The 21,464-nt window shown below is 38.4% G+C and overlaps 1 protein-coding gene across 1 annotated transcript in view; it reads left to right on the plus strand.

Moving 5' to 3' along the window:
- LOC138175883 (membrane-associated guanylate kinase, WW and PDZ domain-containing protein 2) overlaps positions 1 to 21,464 on the plus strand; it is a 1,727,565-nt gene that overhangs the window by 1,327,887 nt on the left and 378,214 nt on the right. The window contains exons 8-9 of the mRNA XM_069106526.1: positions 10,477 to 10,598; positions 12,773 to 12,955. Coding sequence (XP_068962627.1) covers positions 10,477 to 10,598; positions 12,773 to 12,955 — 305 coding nt within the window. The remainder of the gene's footprint in view (positions 1 to 10,476; positions 10,599 to 12,772; positions 12,956 to 21,464) is intronic.

Here is a 21,464-nt window from a genome sequence, read left to right on the forward strand (position 1 = left end):
CTCCTCAGTCTGCTGTCCCAGGTCTAGGCTGTAGTTTTTGTTTATTTTTTTTGTTTTTCTAGCCCCAAGAGTTATCTTATTCCTTATCTTATCACGAGAGGTCTAGATCAGGGGGGGGGAGGGAGAGAAGGTAAGGTTTCCTATTCTCAAGGACATCAACATTAAAAAAGCCTTTCTACTAGAATTTCCTAGACTGTGAAAGGTATAATAGATGAATTAGAGCTCTCCTGATTATATGCTGATTAAGATAACTCTTGGGGCTAGAAAAACCAAAGAAATAAACAAAAACTACAGCCTAGACCTGGGACAGCAGACTGAGGAGCTGAGAAGTCACTAAGCACCAGAAGAGACATTCACCTCCTCCTCCTACCATTCCTTTTTTTCTACAAAAATAACAACTTTCCCATTTGCTTAATGTGACAGATGAGGCAGAAAGACATCCCATGTTCATAAATGCTTTCACTAATGAATTCAGTATACTTGTCTTAAATACCTCCTATATGGAAGGCACTAAGCTAGGCACTGGGACTATGGAGATCAATATGGCACAGTCTCTGCTCTCAAGGAACTAATGTTCCCTGGGGAAGGGAGTGGAACAACAAAAAAATATATATACAAATGGAAGTGAATTAAGTGAATGGGAGAAAGCTAGTAAGGAGCAGTGGGGAGTTTGATGACACAGAAATCACCTTTGTTGGATATGGGAGTGGTGTGGGAGAGCATCATAGACAATGTGGCATGTGACTTTGGCATTGAAGCAAGGCTGGGATTTTTATAGCTTAGAAAAACAAAGAATTCTACTTTAAGCTTGGAAGATGGTCCAAGTATAGTCCTAGAGATAAGGTAGAAAAAGAATAGGAATTTAAAAAGATGAGGTAGAAAAAGAATAGGAATTATTTTTTTTTTTTCCTTTTTGGAGGGCAGTTGGGGTTAAGTGACTTGCCACCAAGGTCACATGGCTAGGTTTGTGTGTGTGTGTGTGTGTGTGTGTGTGTGTGTGTGTGTGTTAAGAGTCTAAGGAAGAATCTGAACACAGGTCCTCCTGACTCCAGGGCCGGTGCTCTATTCACTGAGACACCTAGCCACCCGCTGGAATTAATTTAAAAATTAAAAAGTCTGGTTCATAGACTTCGTGAAGTAGAACAGTATGAGACAAAAGTAGGAAGGTAGGTTGTACAGGGGCTTGAATGCCAAGAGTTGGAGTTTATACTTTATTTTTTCAATATGAGGAATCCTGAAATTTTTTGAGTGGAAGAGTGACTTGGCCGGAAAGATATAGCAATAAGATTACTCAGACAGTGGTACAAAAAATGGGTTGTCCTAGATTGAAGGCATGTAATAGCATAGGGGAAGAGGGCTGGTGGACCCCCCTCACCAAAGAGAAGTCATTGTAGTAGAAAAGGAGTAGAAAATGTGTATACCAGATATATTTGGGGGCTGTTGATAAGAATTAGCAACTAATTAAAATTTTTGATTCAAAGAGAGGAAAGAGTTAAAGATTAGGAGCTTGGGAACCTAGGAGAAGAATACTATGTCCATAGAAACAGAGAATTTAGGAGAGGTAGTTTGGGGAGCAATATAAGTTCATAAAATATATCCAGCTCTTGAATTTTAAAGCCACTATCACCTGTGCCACTGAGGGACAATTGTAGCTAGGAAAAACCTAAAATACACATTCAGAGGTTCCATAAGACCCTGTCAGCAGACTTTTGGAAAATACCAGTCAAATAGTAATCATCACCCTTTCCTTGTTAAGTCCCCTAGTCTGCATTAGCATCCCAAGGGAATCTGCAATGGCAGCAGATGACCCTGGGGAGAGACCAGCAGAGCTCAGTGGGAATCTTTGCTCTTTGGTGACATCCCTCTATACGACTTTGTGCTCTTCCTTTTGTTTTTGCTTCTGTCAGAGCATAAGGTATTAAGTGGATAAGTATAGAAAGAAAGAAAAAAAGAACCTGGACTTTATATATTGGAAGGGTTGGAGACTGGGAAGAGGAAAACTTCTTAATCATGTCATTAAATTATTTTGTTGAAAAAAATCAAGTGTAAAATAGCAGAATCTTCACCAAAACTTTTATTTTTAAATGATTTTTTTTTAAAACCAAACAAATTAAAAGCCCAAAGTATTTATTTTAGGCCTTCTACATTAGCCCTGGTAAGTTTCATCAGCATTCTTCTCCCTTTCTTCCTTCCTTCCCTGACTAAGGAGGCAGAGATGATTTACTTTGTTTTGGGGTTGTTGTTATTTTTTTTTTCCATCAATTTGTGAGAAGTACAACAGATAGCCAATCTCAGAGACAGGAAGATCTGGGTTCAAGTTCTGGCTGGATCACCCTGGATGAATCACTTAACTTCCTAGTGCCCTGAGGCAGCCCCTCCAGAAGTTGCAGAAGAAATGCTGACCTGCATTGGTGAAGGGATTTTACTCCTTAGGAATTCCTTAGACCAATGAAAAGACAGATCTGGTACAAAAACCAAATTTGATGGCACTTATTTCTTTCTGGATACAGAAGCTCACTGACCTGAGAACCCAGAATTACTGAGATCTGCATGTTTTCTAGTGTCTTGTAGTTAGTATCGTGATTTCAAGTCGCAAAGGAGTCAAAAAGAGATTAATTGTTTAGGTTGGAAGAGTAGGGAGACCTCAGGGTCAGCATCTTTCCCCTCCCAGAGCAGGCACGTCCTTTCCCTGTCTAGCCCATTTTTGTCCCCTGAACATGACCCCTGCCTGTGTGAGCAATGAAGGGCCCTCTATTCCATCATCCCTTAGCTTTATCTCATAGGTTCTACTTGCAGATTTTTCTCTTTATGACCAAGAAATCTTAAGGCATTCCATAAATCTTTCCCCAAAATAGATAATAAAAAAACTTGAATAATAATAATAATACCTGACCCTGTAATGATCCACCAAGATAATGCCTCTGACTGTACTTTGTAAGGTGGACAGCGAATAGCATACTGGCTTGAGGTGACTAATCTTGAAGTCAGAAAAGCATGAGTTCATATCCCACTTCTGACCTATGCTGGCTATGGGATCCTGAACAAGACACTTAACTCTCATCGCCCCCAGGCAGTTCTCTAAGAATATCTGTTGCAGAATAGGTTCCAGTGTGTATTGGTAGAGGGAATTTCGTTGCTGGGAGTTCCCAACAATCAATAAATCACAAGTCTAATTTTTAAAAATGTAAATATATAGAAATATAAGGCCTAGTCTTTAGATCTTAAATAATGACAATAATAATAGCAATAATAACAACTTATATTTATAGATCACTTTGGAGTTTGCAAAGCATTTAATAAATATTATTTCATTTAATCTTCACAATGACCTAGGGAGGTCGGTGCTATTATTATTTCCATTTCACAGAAGAAGAAAAAAAATGTGTCAGCTAAAGTCAAGTGACTTATCAAGGGTCATAACAGCTAATAAGTGACTGAAGCTTGTTTGAAGTTGGGTGTCCTCTTGACCTCAAGCACAGTGCTCCAGCCTCTCTATCACCTAGCTATACAATAGTTACATATCTGGGATCATAGACAGGATTTAAACATAAAAAGGACCTTAGTCCTATTCTGTCCTTTGGCAGATGAGGAAATTGCAGTTACCACAAGAGATTAAGTGACTTGTTCCAGGATGTCCAAACCAGGTACCCCAATCAAGATTCCAGATCCAGGGTTTTTCCCACTGTACAAACCTGTTTCCTAATAGAAGTTGAATTGAACTACATTTCATTGAAATTGTACTGTATATTCATAAGTCCCCTGAACTATTTGCCTGAGGCCTGCATCCAGGGTCTAACTTCATCAGTGTGACTTAATATACTTAAGAGTAGACCTATCTTGACAGTCTAGGAAATATACCAGTGGAAAGTCCCAGACGTTAAGCCTCCTATGCATCTCAGGATTTTTTTTTCCTGAGCTGGCAATCAAAATAAGTTAGGATGTTGTGGCCGGATATCGTTCCCACAAGAACATAATTCATGACTTTTCATAAAACTCAGTGTCATCCTTAATACACACCAGAGAGCAGTGGAGGAGAAAATACAGAATTTCTTCTCCTCTCATTTAAAATTAAAAAGATTCTTGTATGGAGGAGGTTCTGGTTAATGAGGAATTATAGAATCATTGATTTAGAGCTGAAAGGAATCCATCTTGTCCAAACCCTTAATTTGACACATAAGGAAAGTGAGGCCTAGAAAGGATAAGTGGCTTAAACAGAGTGGCCAGGATAGGAAGGCACAGGGAGCTAGGATTTGGATGTAGATCTTCTGGGTCCACTTCCAACATTCTGTCTTCTACTTCACCTATTCTCGGAAATCTGGCCTTCCCTAACCACCTTCATACATCTTATTTTCACCCCCACACCTCCAGTATGTGAAACAAGGAACTAGAAACTGGAAACTCACTTCCTCCAGATCTCTGGCTGGTCTCCTCTGCCAAGTGGAGGCTCCTGGCCTATCCCAGGGGGTTAAACTGAAAGAAATACTGCTTGGCGATGATGACAGTGGCAGTTTGCCTCTAGGGGTGGGGTGGCTGAGTTTCTCAGGCACTGACAAAAAGTATGGTACCATAGCTAGAGGCAGAGGGGGAAGAGCAGTATTTATATTACATTTTAAGGTTTTCAAAGCTCTTTACAAATATTATTGCATTTGATGCTCCCAACCATCCTGGGAGGTAGGTGCTGCTCTCTTCCCCATTTTGCAGATGAGGAAACTGAGGCAGAAAGAGGTTAAATGACTTGCACAAAGTCAAAGAGCTGATAAGTGTCTGAAGCAAGACTAGCACTTGTGTCTTCCTGACTCCAGGTCCTATGCTCAACCCACTGCACCCAACTAACACAGAGCTTAAAGGTTGGGTAAGCACTTTACACTCATGGTCTCATTCAGTCCTCTGGGCCCTCCTGTGAACTAGTGCTATTATCATCCTGATGAATATGGGAGTTCCCTTGAGCTCTCCTTGAGTCCTTGAGGCACAGGCTCTGGAGACTGCAAAATACCAACACCCCAGGTCCTGCTGAATGAATTCGACTCAAAGAAAAGTTTATTAAAAGTTCACATGTATTAGACACAGTAAGTCTGTGCTAGGTCATTCTATGATGCTCTCACACACATGGAGGGAAGATGGGATCTTATATGCAGAAAGGTTATGGGAGGAATCTAGGGGTGGTCTAGAGGAGGAGTTTGGGGAGGGTCTTCAGGAGGAGTTAATGAGGTCAATGAGTAATTAAGGGTGGGAAGTTGCTGAAGGCTACAGACTTTGGTGGGCTAGGCCAGTTCAAGGGTGGACTGATATTTTGATAGGCTAAAGGGTGGAAAGTCTAGTAACAGAGGTTTGGGCCCAGCCACAATTGTGAGGCTTATGGCCTCATGCAAATGCCTCATCAAATGGGACTATTTAATCAGAGTTCAAGATGGGTTCCCAGAGCCTGTACCTCAAGGACTCAAGGAGAGCTCAAGGGGACTCCCAGAGCCCATACCTCATCATTCCTATTTTACAGAAAAGGAAACTGAATCTCAAAACAGTAAAGTGACTTGCTAAGTGTTACATAGCTATTAAGTTTCAGAGGTAGAATTCAAACCTGGTTCTGATGGGGTTTAGGCTCTGGAAACCCCTTTGAATCTTCCCACTTGATCTGCCATCCCCAGAGGCCAAAAGCCTTCCATTATCAATAGGAGTGAAACTCTCATTATCCTTAACCTAACCTTGCCCTCCATTGCCTGTTATCTCCAAGTACCTTCAGCTACCTCCCTGCCCATGATCCTATCAAAATATCTGTTACCCTTAAACTAGCCTCGCCCTCACCCCGGGTTACCTCCAGTCTGCTACCTCTGGATTACCTTCAGCAGTTTCCCACACTTGATCTTGTCAAAATACCATTGTCTTGGTTCCAGGAGTCTGACCTCAGTCCCATCAAGATCCTCCTTAGACTCCTCCTCAATACCTTCCCCAAACCTCGCCTCTAGACCACCCACTAGATCCCTCCCACAGTCTGTATATAAGATCCATCTTGCCTCCCTGAGGGGGCTGAGATTCAATCTAGCCCAGACTCAGTCTGTGTCAGCTTGTTCTGGCCCTGCTTGTCAATAGAAGCATCACAAACGCTTAGGCTCATCAAGAGTCTACCCAATATGGCGAATCTTTAATAAACTTTGTTTTACTTTGGCTGAGAGAAGACTTGAGTCGAATTCATTTGGCAGGACCCAGCTAGTCAGTATTAGAGTCTCAAGCACCCCTTAACCCCATCAGTTCCATTTGCTCCATCCAGTATGTCTTTGTGTGGTAGTAGAATCACATCTAGTGGCAGACAATTTATTTCCTGCTTCTTAAGGCAAATTTCAGCAAAGGGTAACCTCCCGAATATTTAAGCAGAAAAGCTTTCCCATCACTACAAAGATAAACTATTCCTTAGTAATGATTCTTAATCTTTTTTGAGTCAGGGACCCCTTTGACAATCTGTTGAACCCTTTGGGCTTCTCAGAATAATATTTTTAGTGCCTAAAACAAAATATATAGGATTACTAAGAAAACCAATTATACTGAAATACCATTACCAAAATATTTTGAAAATCAAGTTTCTCTTTCCAGGGGACACTAGCTCCTCCACAGCTGACTGATTAGAAGGATAAGTGGAAAAAAGAGAGAATGGCTCTTCATCTTTGTATGTGGCCCTTGCAGTTCCCACAAGGACATATCTCTGTATTTGTTTGTCTCTCCTCTGTCCTGCTCAGCCAGTTGAGGATGAAATAGGGCTCCTCAGAGTATGGCTATTTTGTATGGCTCTTGGAACCTAATACTGTGTGCCATAAAGATTCACCAACACAATGTATGTGACAAGACTGCACATAGTCATAAAGAGTGAGAATTCCTGATAGAAATTCTAGACTTGCTTCCTAGACTCTGCTACTACATGGAAGCTGGGTGTGATAGATAGTAATTATGTGACAAAGGATAGGCAATAGGGATGATGATGGTGTTCTGTCCTTACATCCTTTATTCCCATCTCCAGCCCACAGTATCATTGCTAAACTGAATTAAGCTATTCATGTTGGAAGCATGAGGAAGACAAGGCTTCCCTATTCATAGACAATCACTTTTCTTTGTGATAGCTCATTGAGAGCTTGGGAGCATTTTAAAGATTTTAAATGAATGACTTCATTTGTCTAATGTAAATGGTTTCTGGCAATTAGCTTAGAGTACTAAACTCAACATTCAGCTTCCACTATTTGGGAGGACAAGAATGCCAGATTTCTGGGTAACTCATTGGTATTTTCATTGTCAAAGAACTCTAGGAAGTGGCTTTAATGCATCTTATTGAACCTTAAAATAAAGCTATATGTGTCCAGAGAGCAAATGGTGAAAATTCTTTTCTAGCAAAATGATTATTTGAGATTGTAGGCAACTCACCCATGACACTTTACCATGAATAAAAGTTTGTATGGAGGTCCCTGAAAATGTGTATTCAATGGATAAATGTATGCATGAGAGATAGTGTTCATCATTTCAGTGGGACCCATTTGAATAGGAGAAGAGAGCATGTTCACATTTTGCTATATTGCAATGCTATTAAATTGCACTAATTCTTTATCATTAATAATAAATAAATAAATATTAATAAATAAAGAACACAAATATGTGTTTACTCTCCCCCAGCTCTCTCTCTCTCTCTAAACCAAAAACAGAATGAGGCTGGCAGAATTCAGAGTAGGCATTTGGGGATCTTTTGAGTGGAATGAAAGAGTGAAGATACATAGGGATAGAGTGGTAGTATATCCCCTCTATCCTGGAGACAAAATTACCATCATAACAGGGATTACATGCAGTGGTACAAACAATTAAATTACTGAGGATAGGACATAGTGACATAAGGGACAGCCTCAAAGTGGGGAAGATCTCTGTTCAAACCCCAATCTGCATCAAAAGCTGAATAGTGACCTTGGACAAGACACTTAAAATCTCAGTGCTGTACATAACTCTAAAACTCCAAGTATGGACCTGCATTAATAGAGGGATTTTCTTCATCCAGGAATTCCCTATGCCAATTAAATCACAGCTCTAATCATCTATCTCCTGTCCTTTAAGGGGCTCCCTACAGTAGTGCAAATAGTATTACTCCCATTTTACAGATGATATTACTGAAGCTTAGAGAAGTAAAATGATTTGCCCGTGGCCCCATAGTTAATTATCAGAGCTAAGATTTGAATCTAGGTCCTCTGATTCCAATCTACATTATCTTTTATCTTTTTTTTTCCCTTTGTAAAATATAAACTTCAGTCATCAGAAACTTATCCAGAACACCAGAAATTCACTATGGCATTTTTTCATGATGGGGAAAAATTATATAGAAAGCAAATTTGTCCTGGACTGTTTCATAGTAAGGCAGTCACATTTTTTTTTAAGCAATTGGGCTTAAGCAATTTCCTCAAGGTTACACAGCCAGTTATTTTGTGTGGGTGCTAATTATCTAAGGCCAGAACCAATCCCAGGTCTCCCGACTCCAGGCCAGCACTCTTACTCACTGCACCATCTGGCTGCCCCAAGTCACATTTATTTTTAAGGCAAGTACCACTTCCTTGATCCCAATAGTAACTTTATAGGTAGGTTCAACTTGTCTAAAAAAAAAGTACATAAATGTGAACCCTGGATAGTTGCCTTAATCAAAGGTCACTATCAGTACCCCATGAACCACTTTTCTGAGAACAACTGGAGCTTCAACATGAGACCCCACCCAAAGAAGGCCCATTTAATTATTTGGATCTGCCAAGTGCTAACTGGTAAGGCACATCCCCTTGCACATACCATCACATCCCGTATACATAACTTTGTGAATAAAAAAAATTTCTATCTTAATTTTTAAATTACATTCTGTGAAATAAATCATTTTATAAATTCCCAGTTGTTATAGCTCACAATGGTTGTATTCAGTGAACACTTTGCATTTTGGTATTTATTTTAATGGGGGAAATGGCTGAACTAGTTTGTTTCATTTTTAATAAACCAAATAATTTTGGTCTGTTTGTATTTCTTTAAAAGTCAGAGCACTAGATAGGATGTTTTTTTTTTTGGATGGATAAAATCCATGAATCAGTTTAGAAAAAAGTAGGAATCAGATTGTGTAGTAGGTATCCTTCTTTCCTCTTCTGTCCTTGTTTTCCAGCCTTATTCTGCTAATGGCAATGCTACCTGACTCTCTTTTGAAGATAAAAAGCATTAGATCATGATACACACTGCATGAACTCCCTTGTAGCAGCTGTTCTTTGCCATCAGTTACCAGGTTCTCTTCTGCTTTTAAAAAGCAGTAGATTGGATAGAATCTTCTTGTGTTGTTTGATCCCCTTTATTTTACTCTATTACTTTTCTGACATCCTGGTTTGTAGTTTTATCCAGACGTTAAGGTTTTATGAAGTGTGTGTGTGTGTGTGTGTGTGTGTGTGTGTGTGTGTGAGAGAGAGAGAGAGAGAGAGACAGAGAGAGACAGAGAGAGACAGAGAGAGAGAGAGAGACAGACAGAGAGAGAGACAGAGAGAGAGAGAGAGAGAGGTGGGGGCAGGAGGGAAGAGAGAGAGAGAGATAAGAGAGAGAGGGGAAAGGGAGAGAGAGAGAAATAACTGTTTACCTCCTATGATGAACTCTAACCTTTAAGTCTTAATTTTTCTCTATGTTGACCATCTGGGATATAAAGTGCTTCATTTTAGGCCCATAAATCCTTCAACATAAGCCATAGGATCTCTGAGTTCCAGAAAGTGTACTCTTTCCTCTTGCCCCATATTTAGACCCATATCGCAGCAAAGTACTTAATGGAATCCTATCTATCAAGGGTCTCTGTAAGCCATGAATGATCCATCTTTTGTTCAAAGTTAGCTGATAATCATTCAGTTTGCTGGCTGCCCTTTATCTTTGGGATACATTTAATGCAAGTTATAAGAAAACAGTGGATAGAGAATGACCTCCAAGTCAGGAAGACCATGGTTCACCCCCTGCTGTAGTACTAAGACTGAGTAACCCTAGCCAAGTCACTTACTGTCTCAGTGATGTCAGCAGCTTTTTAAGAGCTTTTTTTAAGACTTTGTAAACAAGGTGGTTACCTGCATTAGTAGAGGGAGTTTCCTTGCCTTGGGAGTTCCCTATATCAGTCCAAGGACAGGTCTAGTTCTAAGTCCTACAAGGTAACATAGTAGATAGGAATGCAAGCATATACTCCACTAAACTCATTTGATTTGAATCATGCACAATTTAGAGATAGTAATGTTTATACAGGCCACTGAAAATTTCCCTGTTGTATTAGAAACATGGCAGAGGCTAAGATGCTGATTTTGTTGCTGTGCATAACATGTAATGTTCCCATAGGGGTCCTGAATCACCCTCACTACATGCAAATACATATGTTCAATAGATACATATATTTATCCCACCACATCTATGAAATGCCTTTGCCTGACGTGGCTTCACTTTTTTCTCCTAATTTGAAATTTTATTTTCTAGCCACATAAATAGAAGAACACAATTTGAAAACCCCGTCCTGGAAGCCAAACGAAAACTACAACAACATAACATGCCCAACACAGAACTTGGAACAAAGCCTTTGCAGGCCCCAGGTTTCCGAGGTACAGTACTATGTCAGCATATCACAGCTCAGGGAGGGGGGGATTGTCTATCAAACTGCCTACTGTTCGGAAAATGCCTTGAGCTCAGACTATTTAGAATGATTGATTGGCTTTTTTTTTCTCTATTAGCTTTAGCTGGTGTTTACTATGATTCTAAACTAATGCATCTAGCAACCACAGATTAAATTAGGGCTTCAAGCATTATTTTATAGGAGTTGACAGCATGTTGCTAGGGTGAAGATTAATGGGCTTTGACCGAACAGTACTATAAATTGTCGGGATTCATAGAGACGCGTAAGTTTTTTTTTGTTTTTTTGTTTTTTAATTTTTTTGTTCGCAAAAGACATAGCCCAAGAATGAGGCTTGTTCTCCTTTGTAACAGTAGACAGCTCCTCATCGACATTACCTAGGCCTAAATATGTTCACCCACGCCCTGCACTTGAGCGGTCTCGCAGCGTGAATGACTTGTCTTACTATCGGCGCGACAATGCTGGAAAGTACAGTCTGTATGGTATGTCCCAGGGCTGCTTATTGGGCCTAGCTACACTATTGTACCAAGTAGTGCGATAAGTTGCATCACGACCTTTTCACCTATTTTTTTTTTGTACTTTTTCTCACAAATTAAAACACCGGAGAGAGGCTCTGGAAGCCTGGAGAGGCCCATTCTTGCCTGTTAGTAATTTTCACACTGCCCCATGGCAGCACATTGAAAATGAATGTAAAGGTCACTGGACTGTCATCTCACCAATTGTAAATGTCATTGTCAAAGACAAAAGTTAATCTGTGTAGATGAAAAGATTATGTTTCCTTCACTTGCTTTTATAAAAAAATTTTTTTTGAAGTCCGAAGCTTTTTTTTATAAATAGAGTTGTAAAATGGAGGTAGATAGACAAACCCAGAAGAACCCTATTATAACATGACTCATTGTTTATAGTTCAGATATACCATAGGTCGAATAATGTCCATTCCCCTCCACTCAGTGTAACCATTATAGCTGATAAAAATCTAGCACGGCCTAGTTAACTTAAAAAGACTCTTATTAATTTGGTCTCTCTAGATCATGTTGTAAAGAGATTCGACTCTGTACATGCACACTTACATATATACTTATAAGTGTTTTATCACAGAATATAGTCCAAAAGGTAACTTGTGCAATGTATTAATGAATAATGCTAAGCAACTGGACCAAAGAACTTTCAATGTCAAAAAAAAATATGTATTTTACTTTATGTGCATCATTGGAATTATCTAAGCCTTACAATACACATTTTCTACCCTTAACAGTAATGAGTTCTGGAATAAGAAAGCCAATTTTTTTTTAAATGAATAAATTATTCACCCTTTGAAGTACCTTGAACATTTTCAGGCCAGTAGATGTTGTTCTCATTATAGGCCCACCATCTCAAGATAAGACTATAAGAAGTAAGAAATTCAGAGAGACCCACTATTCAGTTACTTGGCCCTGCAATGCCATTTAGTTGAGAAAATTCTGCTACTTCCTCTTGTTACAGTGAAAAGAGTGCTGGATTTGGAATCAGAAGACTTTGAGTCAAATCCTATCTCTGCAACTTACTAGGCATGACCTTGGCCAAGTCATTTAACCTCTGAGCCTCAGTTTCCTTATCTGTAAAATAAGGGGATGGACTAAATGGTCAATAAGGTCACTTCTAGTTTGAAATCCATGCTCCTATGATCTCTACAATCTTAAGTATTTAATACTGAGAGAAAAAAGTTACTTGCCCATTGATCCTTCTTGTATATAGTAATGACCACAGATGTGCACACTTTGTAAGTTATCACAGAAATTCTAGATTCTTTGGTGCTAGGTCGACATTGCATTTAAGCTTGGGAGAGGTGATTTACTATATGGCAATAGTGGCCTATAAAGGTTAAAAAAAAAAACCCTCCATCAGCTTCCACTCATTTCAGGGCCAAAACTGAGATGAATGTGTCCAAGAGTTTGTCATGGCTGATCTGCTTTAGTCTAGCCTAGAGTACTAATATCTGTGTTTCTATTGGAATGCTCACGCCACCACCACCCCTTTATTTCACTTAATATAAAAATGTCACCACATCCACCACCTCTGCTGCTACTAGTGGCTAGTTTTCTCCTGCATTCCAACTTGGCTTAAGTGTATCCATTTTTTTTCTTTTCCTTGTTTTGACCAATATAGAAAAGCCGCTTTTCACCCGGGATGCATCACAATTGAAGGGCACTTTCCTAAGCACAGTCCTGAAAAAGAGCAGCATGGGCTTTGGATTTACCATCATTGGGGGAGATGAACCTGATGAGTTTCTTCAGGTGAAAAGTGTAATTCCTGACGGGCCTGCTGCTCAGGATGGGAAAATGGAAACAGGTAATTTGTTTATTTCCTTGGTTGTAACAATCTAAAGAGGGTCTTTTTTTTTGGAGGGCAATTGGGGTTAAGTGACTTGCCCAAGGTCACACGGCTAGTTTGGGGGGGGGGGTTGTGTGTTAAGTGTCTGAGGCCCAATCCGGACCCAGGTCCTCCTGACTCCAGGGCCAGTGCTCTATTCTCTGCACCACCTAGCCTCCAAGAGGGTCTTCTAACATACAAAGAACTTCATTCTTCTTTGCTTGCCTTTAATTCAATCAAAAAAATTTTAGCCAGAGGTATTTGTTTTTATCTCACCTACCCCCTATAAAACAATCATGTAATTTCGAAATGGTTATAAATTTATTTTTTTTCTTTTTCCTCTTTTGTTTGCATTTTTGATGAACAAAATAAATCGTTCTTGGGGCTATTTGCCCCGTTCATCTTTAGAGTTCTCTCATGATCAAGCTTCAAATTTCGTATCATTGTCACTTGTGTTAAGTCTCTGATTTTATCAGTATTCCTTTATCTTGTTAATTCCAAAGTTATATTCTTTTGCTAACTTGGCAAGGAAATCTATTTAATTAGCTCTGATAGTTAAGCAGAAATTTTTTGAAATTTCCCTCTTTGTATTAGGCTACTGGAGATGATTCCATTTTTATGTGTGCCTATGTAATTGTTTGCTGTGCAAGTTTTTAGAGTCATTACAGTGTTTGTCTACACAAATTAGATGGGCATTTATCTGGTGTCTTCATTACATGTAGGCAAGCAAAACTAAGCTTATAAGGTTCAGAGCAATAGAAAATCCATAATTTTGTAGTGGATATTTCTAGACAATGACAAAGGTCATTGTGAAGAAGTCTGAAAAATATATATCACAAAAAAATGTACTCAAATGTAATGAAACTACTGTCATTTTAAAAGATTTTTACTGTAACTCTTCTGTCTTTTAACTTTAATCATTTTGATGTGAATTCTCTCGAAAGTCAGTGAAAACAGAACTAATACCCTGCAGTGCAGTGGCAAAATCAAGTCATAGAGCTATTCAGTTCCCTTTGATAATCTAAATATTTATTTAAGGCCTTTTCCAGAGTTTTATTATTCCTGACTTCTTAGACGGTTAATGGATGTGAGTGTTTGGACTGTTATTTGCTCTTAAGAAACAGAATGCTTGAGGGAAGAGGTGAGTGTCTTAGGAGCTATACAGTTGGACCTGCTGCATCAAAGACACTATTTAAAACGTTTTAAAAAATCAAACTGTGATATTTGTGTTTTCAGGTATTCAGGTATTTTTCTCTCTGGTACCCCATTTGACTAATTGTTTTATTGATAAATTAGTTAGTTGACTGGTAAATAAATTTTTGTGAAAAGTTTTGTGAGTAGACCACCCCAAACTCAAACATTTTCCACAAGTGTTAGCACTTAATATTATAACACCCAAACACGTATCTAGAAAATTGTTTTGTAACAACTTATCAAGTGCTTTTTTCCATGATTCTTTCACAAGTATGTTTTTGTTCCAAGTAACCTGTATCTGTCTCTGCTTCAAAAGTATTATATTATGTAGAAATATATGTGTGACCATGAGGTTTATTCTTCTGTTGAACCTTTCTGACAAATGATGTGAACTATCTTTTAATGGCTTTCCTACTTTTCAAATTGTACTTTTTAAAGTATTATGAATGTGAGCTCCTTTTTTTTTGCCTTTTGAAGGGCAGTTGGGGTTAAGTAACTTGCCCACGGTTACAGGGCTAGTTTTTTTGTGTGTATATAAGTGTCTGAGGCCAGAACCGAATTCGGGTACTCCTGACTCCAGGGCCGGCTGGTGCTTTACTTACCATGCCACCTAGCCACCCCAAATGTGAGCTCCTTTAAAGTATGTACTGACTTGTTTTTCTTTTTGTATGCTTAGCACCTATCACTTTTTATATTACAGAATGCTTTAAGCATAGTAAGCATTTAATAAATGTCTTTTTTTTCTCTCATACAATGATATTTATTCAGCACACTGTGTTCATGCTATTGAAAACCACAAAGGAAACATCAGATAACCCATCCTACTAATCATCACTGGAGTGGGGGTGGGGTAGGGTTAGAAGAAGGGTTAGATCAAAAAAGAAGTCTTGGAGAGAAAAGGGTAAAAGATAGAGCAAGAGGGAATTGTGTAAAGGTCGAAATACTTGACAAAGTCAGAATAGATCCTAGCTATTTCTCTTTGGTCTAAGCATGTCATCTTCCTTTCAGAATCATCATTTCTTGATGTAGAGAAGAAGTTCTGAATCTTTTTATTTTTTTGTCATGAACCCTTTTGTCTATCTGGGGAATATGGACCCTTTTTCTGAATAATGGTTTTAAATAATCAAAGGAAATGATATATATTCAGTTAGGATTCATTGAGAATTCTATTAGAATTTCTAGTGAAAATAAAGATACAATTTTCCCCACCTAAGTCCCCAGATACCCTAAATTATCCACGAAAGCCTTGGAGCTTGCTGACCTCAGGTTAAGAATCTCTAATTTAGAGATGTCTCTCTATAATAGAAACCTTTCTTAAAAGCTTACTATTTTCACAGAAAACTTTTTCCTCATTCACACTTCCTTTGTCCTTGATTTTTTACCTCAGGTATTTCAAAAATGTAGTAGTCAGTCAAGAATTCATATCTTATTCAACACCTATTTTATGTCAGATATTGTCATTGATGTTGAGGATAAAAATAGAACAATCAATAAGGAATAGAACAATCCTTACTCTCAAAGAGCTTACACTTTCTTGGGGAATGCAGAAGGTGCATCTACAAGCATATTCTGAATAATACAAATTACATACCTGGTTTCTAATCTAGCCTCTGCTACTTACTTGATATATACTAAAAACCAGGTAGTTATGGAGAGAGAACATTTGGATTTGGGAGCAAGGAGGGTATGTTCAGGAAGGGCTTTATTTTGAATAAGAACCTTCGGTTGTACCTAGGACAGCTCCATTCTTCAAGGGAGCCCAAGTCCTTTAGACCTTGTAGGGTTTTCAAAGATATATAGTGACAAAACCAGCTCACAATGGAAGTAATAATATACAAGATAAGTGTAAAAAATCCCAGATTTAATTCTTTATTCTGCCACTGATTTCTAGAAACTCCACGGGTGAAATGTTAATGCTAATATATGACACATTCAGAGTTACAATGGCTTCCCACATTTCTAATAATAAAATATTATAGAATTATTATATTAACATATACTATTTTATTAAAATTATTATAATATTACTATTTGCATGATCTTGTAGAATAATAGAAAAAGCCTTAGAATTCAAAGAACCTAGGTTCAAATCCTGACTTTGCTACTTACCATGTAGTTTTGGGAAAATAGAATGAAAGTTTTTTGAAGTCGAAGGACACTTTTCGTCTTGTCCCAGGGCCTTGCAACATTGCAGACACCTAACATCATGGATTGAATTGATTTGTTATTGAATCAAAAGTCATTTAATTGTTCTTAGCCTCTGTATCTTTTTCCAAAAAATGAGAGTTATGATTTTAGAGGATCTCATAGGTCTCTTCAAGCTCTAAAGCCAAGAAAACACCATTAATTAAGATTAAAATGTTTTTGGAAGTGAATTAAAATGTTCTGTTTCCTAAAACATTTCTTCTTGGCAAATATGTAGTGAAAGAAAATCTCACCCAAGACATGTTAATTCTCCCCCCTACCCCCGCCATGAATCCTGCTTATTTATTGTAGCAAAGAAGTTTTATGTTTAGAACCAACAAAAGGTTAAAGTTGGAGATCCTTCCCTCCACCCAACTCTTTTGACCAACCAAGCACCTCAGGACCAAAGAAGAAGTCAAAGGACTTAATCAAGGTTGTTTAATTGATTAAAGGCAGAGCCTGGGACTGAAACTCAGGGCTGAGACTCATATTTTCCACTATACCATGTACACCATACTGTTTTTAAGGGAACAGTTTTTTAGGTGTCCCCCTTTTCCCTTCATTAACTACCCACAGTGCTATTGCTCCTCACAATAAAGTGGGATCTTATTCAAAGAAATTATATTTTCCCCCAAGACCCCAAATAGCTTATTGGACCTTAGATTTCAGATTCTGCTAACATATTAAAAAATGAAAGAAATATCCCTGGATCTAATGATTTAAAAAAAAATGCACAGGCATTTAAGTTCTTTCAATCATTACTTCACCTTAATAATGTTTTCACAGTGTACTGGGTGATGTATAGAACCAATGACCTTTGCTTTCTTTTAGCTTTCAATAATTATCAAAGCAGCAGCTTTCCAGTACGGTGGGGTAAACAGTAAATTTGGAGTCAGGGAATTCAGAAACCCTTGGTTTCAATCCTATCTCTGTCACTTACTATGCATGTGACCAAAAGCAAGTCACTTACCAAGGATCCTAGCCTTGTCTGTAAAATGACGAATTTGGACTAGATAACTTTTAAGGTCTCTTCCACCTCTGCATCTATAATTCTATCTTCAAATAACAATGTGTGCCTTCACTTTGTAAATGTGTCTTCAAGATCCTTGTTTGCCATTGTTTATTCTGGAATATGTTAACTGTAGTAAACTTTAATAATTACATTCTTTTGTAAGAAAAGAAAAGTCATCATTAGGTATCTCCTGTGTATTGTCAAATATCTTTAAATTGAATGCTAATGAGTGTGTAAAGACATTTGTTGATGTTTCACCTGCTTTTGACTGTTAAATTAGATATGATGGCTGATGTTGAGACTCAGGGATTAGAATTGGAGATTTGATATACACCAAGCCGAAACCCTGGTTTTATAATACATTCAGATTATATTTCTCAAAGGGACTGAGAAATAACTCTCTCTGCTCTACATTTCCATACCTTGTTGAGTCAATTATAATGGTTCATAGGGATTCCAGAATTTTCTCTCTTCTATATATTTGTTACTACCAACCTCCAAATCTTCCATGCTAATGACCTTGAAGTCATCTTCAGCTCATCCTGTTCCACTATAGATACCTTATCTTTTGCCATGTTTTGTCAGTTCTTCTGCTGAATATCTCTTCATTCAGGCTTCCTACAAATATCTTAGTTCAGGCCTGGGCTTTCTTCTCTTTTTGTCTAAGATTAGTGTAGTAGTTTCCTAATGGGTTTTCCAGCCTCTACTATCTTTGTATTTAAATCCCTCTATTATATTGGTTCTTAAATATTTTCCAAATATGTTATGGTCATGTCAGTCCTTTACTCAGAAACTTGCAATAGCTTCCCATTGTCCGGGAAACAAATCACAAATTCCTAACTGGCATTTTGGGCCCTCCAAAATATAACTGAAATGTATCCAATCTCATTTAAGTCCTTTCATATTGCCTCTGTTCCAATAAAACAGTACATTTATAGTACAATTAATGTTCTTATCTTGCCCTTTCCTTCCTATCTGGCTTGTTTCATAACATCCCCCATGCCTGAAATGAATTGCTTTCTCCCCATCTCTAGTTATCACAATCCCTCTATCCTTTCCTTCAAGAACCATTTGTAATGCTCCCTACTCTACAAAGCTTCACCTGATGACCTCCAAATGAAAGTAATCTCTCCCTTTTCATATTTCTCATCCTACTTGGGTTGGACCTCTCCTTCATACTTATTTCATTCTCCTTTGTATCATAATCACTTATTTGTATTATTTGTATATTTTCTTCCCCTCCCCATAAAACTGTCTTCTTCTCACAAACAGGGCCTCTGTCATATCTCGCTCTCTGTCTGTCTCTCTCTCTTTTTCTCCCTCTATCTATCTACCTACCTGCCTGCCTGCTTACCCTTGTAAAATACCTTGCTCTTAGTAGAAGCTTAATAAATGTTTATTGAATTGAGTTAAATCCCTAAATGCGTCCAAATTTCCCAGAATTTGGAATAAGAATTCCAGACATTCCAAGAATTATTTTCAAAAGGTGTAGGTAATACCAGTATGAACTCGTTAACAATTATTATGAAGAAATGTAGTTTAAAATCACAGCAACTGAAAAGCCCAATAATTTATCAAGACATTCTCCAGCTACGATATTTCATGTTTTCCCCCTGCAGCTAATTTGAGTCAAAATTTGTGGGTTTCCATTTCATAAAAGAGAAAGTCAATTTTCTCTCTTCACAGAGTCTCCACTATGACAGCAATTTGAAGTCAGGGATGCTGTGTTTGGTTTTGCTTTTCAAGCTTTTACTTGTGTCTTAACTTCCCTTTATTTCTCCCATTTTTATCTGTAGAACACTGAGATAATAGAGAGAAGGTCTAGGCTCTTTTGCAAGCTAGTATTTCCAATCTTAAGCAGTTCAGTTATCTTCCCTCAAGTGGGGAGAGCACCAAATTTAAAGTTAAAAGACTTAAGTTTGGGGGCAGATAGGTGGGGCCTGGAGTCAGGAGGACTGAGTTGAAATATGACCTCAGATACTTAACACTTACTAGCCGTGTGACCTTGCGCAAGTCACTTAACCCCAATTGCCCCTCCAAAAGAGCAAGGAAAAGAAAAAAAAAGACCTAAGTTCGAATCCCTTCTCTGCCACTCAGTAAGTCATTTAAATTACCCATCAGTATAATGGGGATAATTATACTCATACTCCCTATTTCATAGACATAGAAGGAAAGAACTTTGTCAACTTTAAAATGCTTTATAAATAGGAGCTACCATTATTGTCTCAATCATTGCCTCTTCACCATGAGAGTGAGAATCTTAATTTCTCATCTAATTAGGCAGCTGGTGTCACAGTGGGTATGAATGCTAATCTTAGAGTCAGGAAACCCTGAGTTAAAATCCTGCCTCAGACACACTAGCTGTGTAATCTTGAGTAAGTCCTCAGTTTCCTCATCTGTAAACTGGGGATGATAAGCACCTACCCCCTAGGGAAGGTGTGAGGATCAAATGAGATAATATCTGTAAAGTGCCTAGGACAGTACCTGGCTCCTAGTAAATACTTTATAAATGCTTGTTTCCTTCCCCTGCTTCACAACTCAGTGCCTTTATTCACTTTATTATGGGATGAGCATAATCTGGTCTGGCATCATCAGGGCTCATAGTTTAGACTGAGTTTCCACTAGTGGAGATCTTCATTGACCTATTCATTCCAGCAATGGATATAAAAGGTATGTTTTGAAGCCATACAACAAACATATAACTATTATTTAACTAGTCAGTCACTCATTGTTAAGCATTTATCATGTGCCAAAACCCGCACATCTTACTTAAATTTTGTAGAAATTAGTGCTAACTAGTCAATCATTTGGTTCAGTGTATAAAGTGACTTGCAATCATGAAGTTGTTGTTAAGTAGTTTCAATCATGTCTGACTCTTTGTGATCCCATTTGGGGTTTTCTTGGCAAAGACACTGGAGTGTTTGCCATTTCCTTCTCCAGATCATTTTACAGATGAGGGAACTTAAGCAGACAGGGTTAAATGACTTGCCCAGGGTCACCCAGCTAGTAAGTGTCTGAAGCCAGATTAGAACTCATGCAGATGAGTCTTCCTGACTCCAGGCCCAGTGTTCGGTCCATTGAACCACCTAGCTGCTCAGAAATCAAGTTAACCTGAGTTCAAATCTACCCTCAGACGCTCAATTTAGTTGAGCATGTCATATAACCTTTCTCAGACTGTTTCTTTATTATAAAATAGAGATAATAATAGCACCTAGTTCAAAGGGTTGTTTTGAGGATCAAATGAATTTTATATATGAAAATGCTTTGTCAACCTTAAAATACTATATAAGTGCTAGCAATTATCATCATCATTAATTATTGTCTTCCACTATACTGAAGTACCAGGTTATAGTATCATACATAGAAATGTCAGAAAAGGAGGAATAATGGTGTACCTGAGGTTATGGGAAACCACCATAGATGCTGATTTCCTAGACCTATTTAAAGATGTCAGGAAGGAGCTACTGACTGGTTTTGATTGTGGAATAGTTGGAAGATACTCCAAATGGAGGGGGTTTTTTGTTTCTTTTTCTTTTTGTTTCTATTACAATACTGGGTTCTCCCATTTCAAGGACAGCTGGGTGCACAGTGTTGGACCTGGAGTCAGTCAGGAAGATTCATCTTCCTGAGTTCTAATCTGGCCTCAGATACTTACTAGTTGTGTGACTGTGGGCAAGTCAATTAAGTCTGATTGCATCAGTTTACTCATCTGTAAAATGAACTTGAGAAGGAAATGGCAAACCACTCCAGCATTTTTGCCAAGAAAACCTCAAATGTGGTCACAAAGAGTGAGTCACAGCTGTAAAATGACTGGACAACAGCTTTCCATCTCACCTGGGCTAGAATATGGGAGCTGCTCACAAGCCTAATCCTACCACTGAAAAGCAAGGGAATTTTGAACTGTTCTGTCACCAATGTGAATCATTCCGACTCTCCTTAGACAACCTGGTGACCCCTGCTCCTGAAGCAGTCTTATTGGTGATGACCTTACTGAGGCCATCTACTTGGCACAGTCCACTGCAGCTCAGAAATCCCAAGTTCAAGAAATCCATCAGCCTCAATCTCCTCAGTGGCTAGGATTACTAATGTGGGCAACCA

This window comes from Petaurus breviceps, unplaced genomic scaffold (assembly GCF_028583685.1).
Source record: "Petaurus breviceps papuanus isolate PSGF00001 unplaced genomic scaffold, PetGlider_PUasm1.0 79, whole genome shotgun sequence".
In the NCBI taxonomy this organism is placed as follows: Eukaryota; Metazoa; Chordata; class Mammalia; order Diprotodontia; family Petauridae; genus Petaurus; species Petaurus breviceps.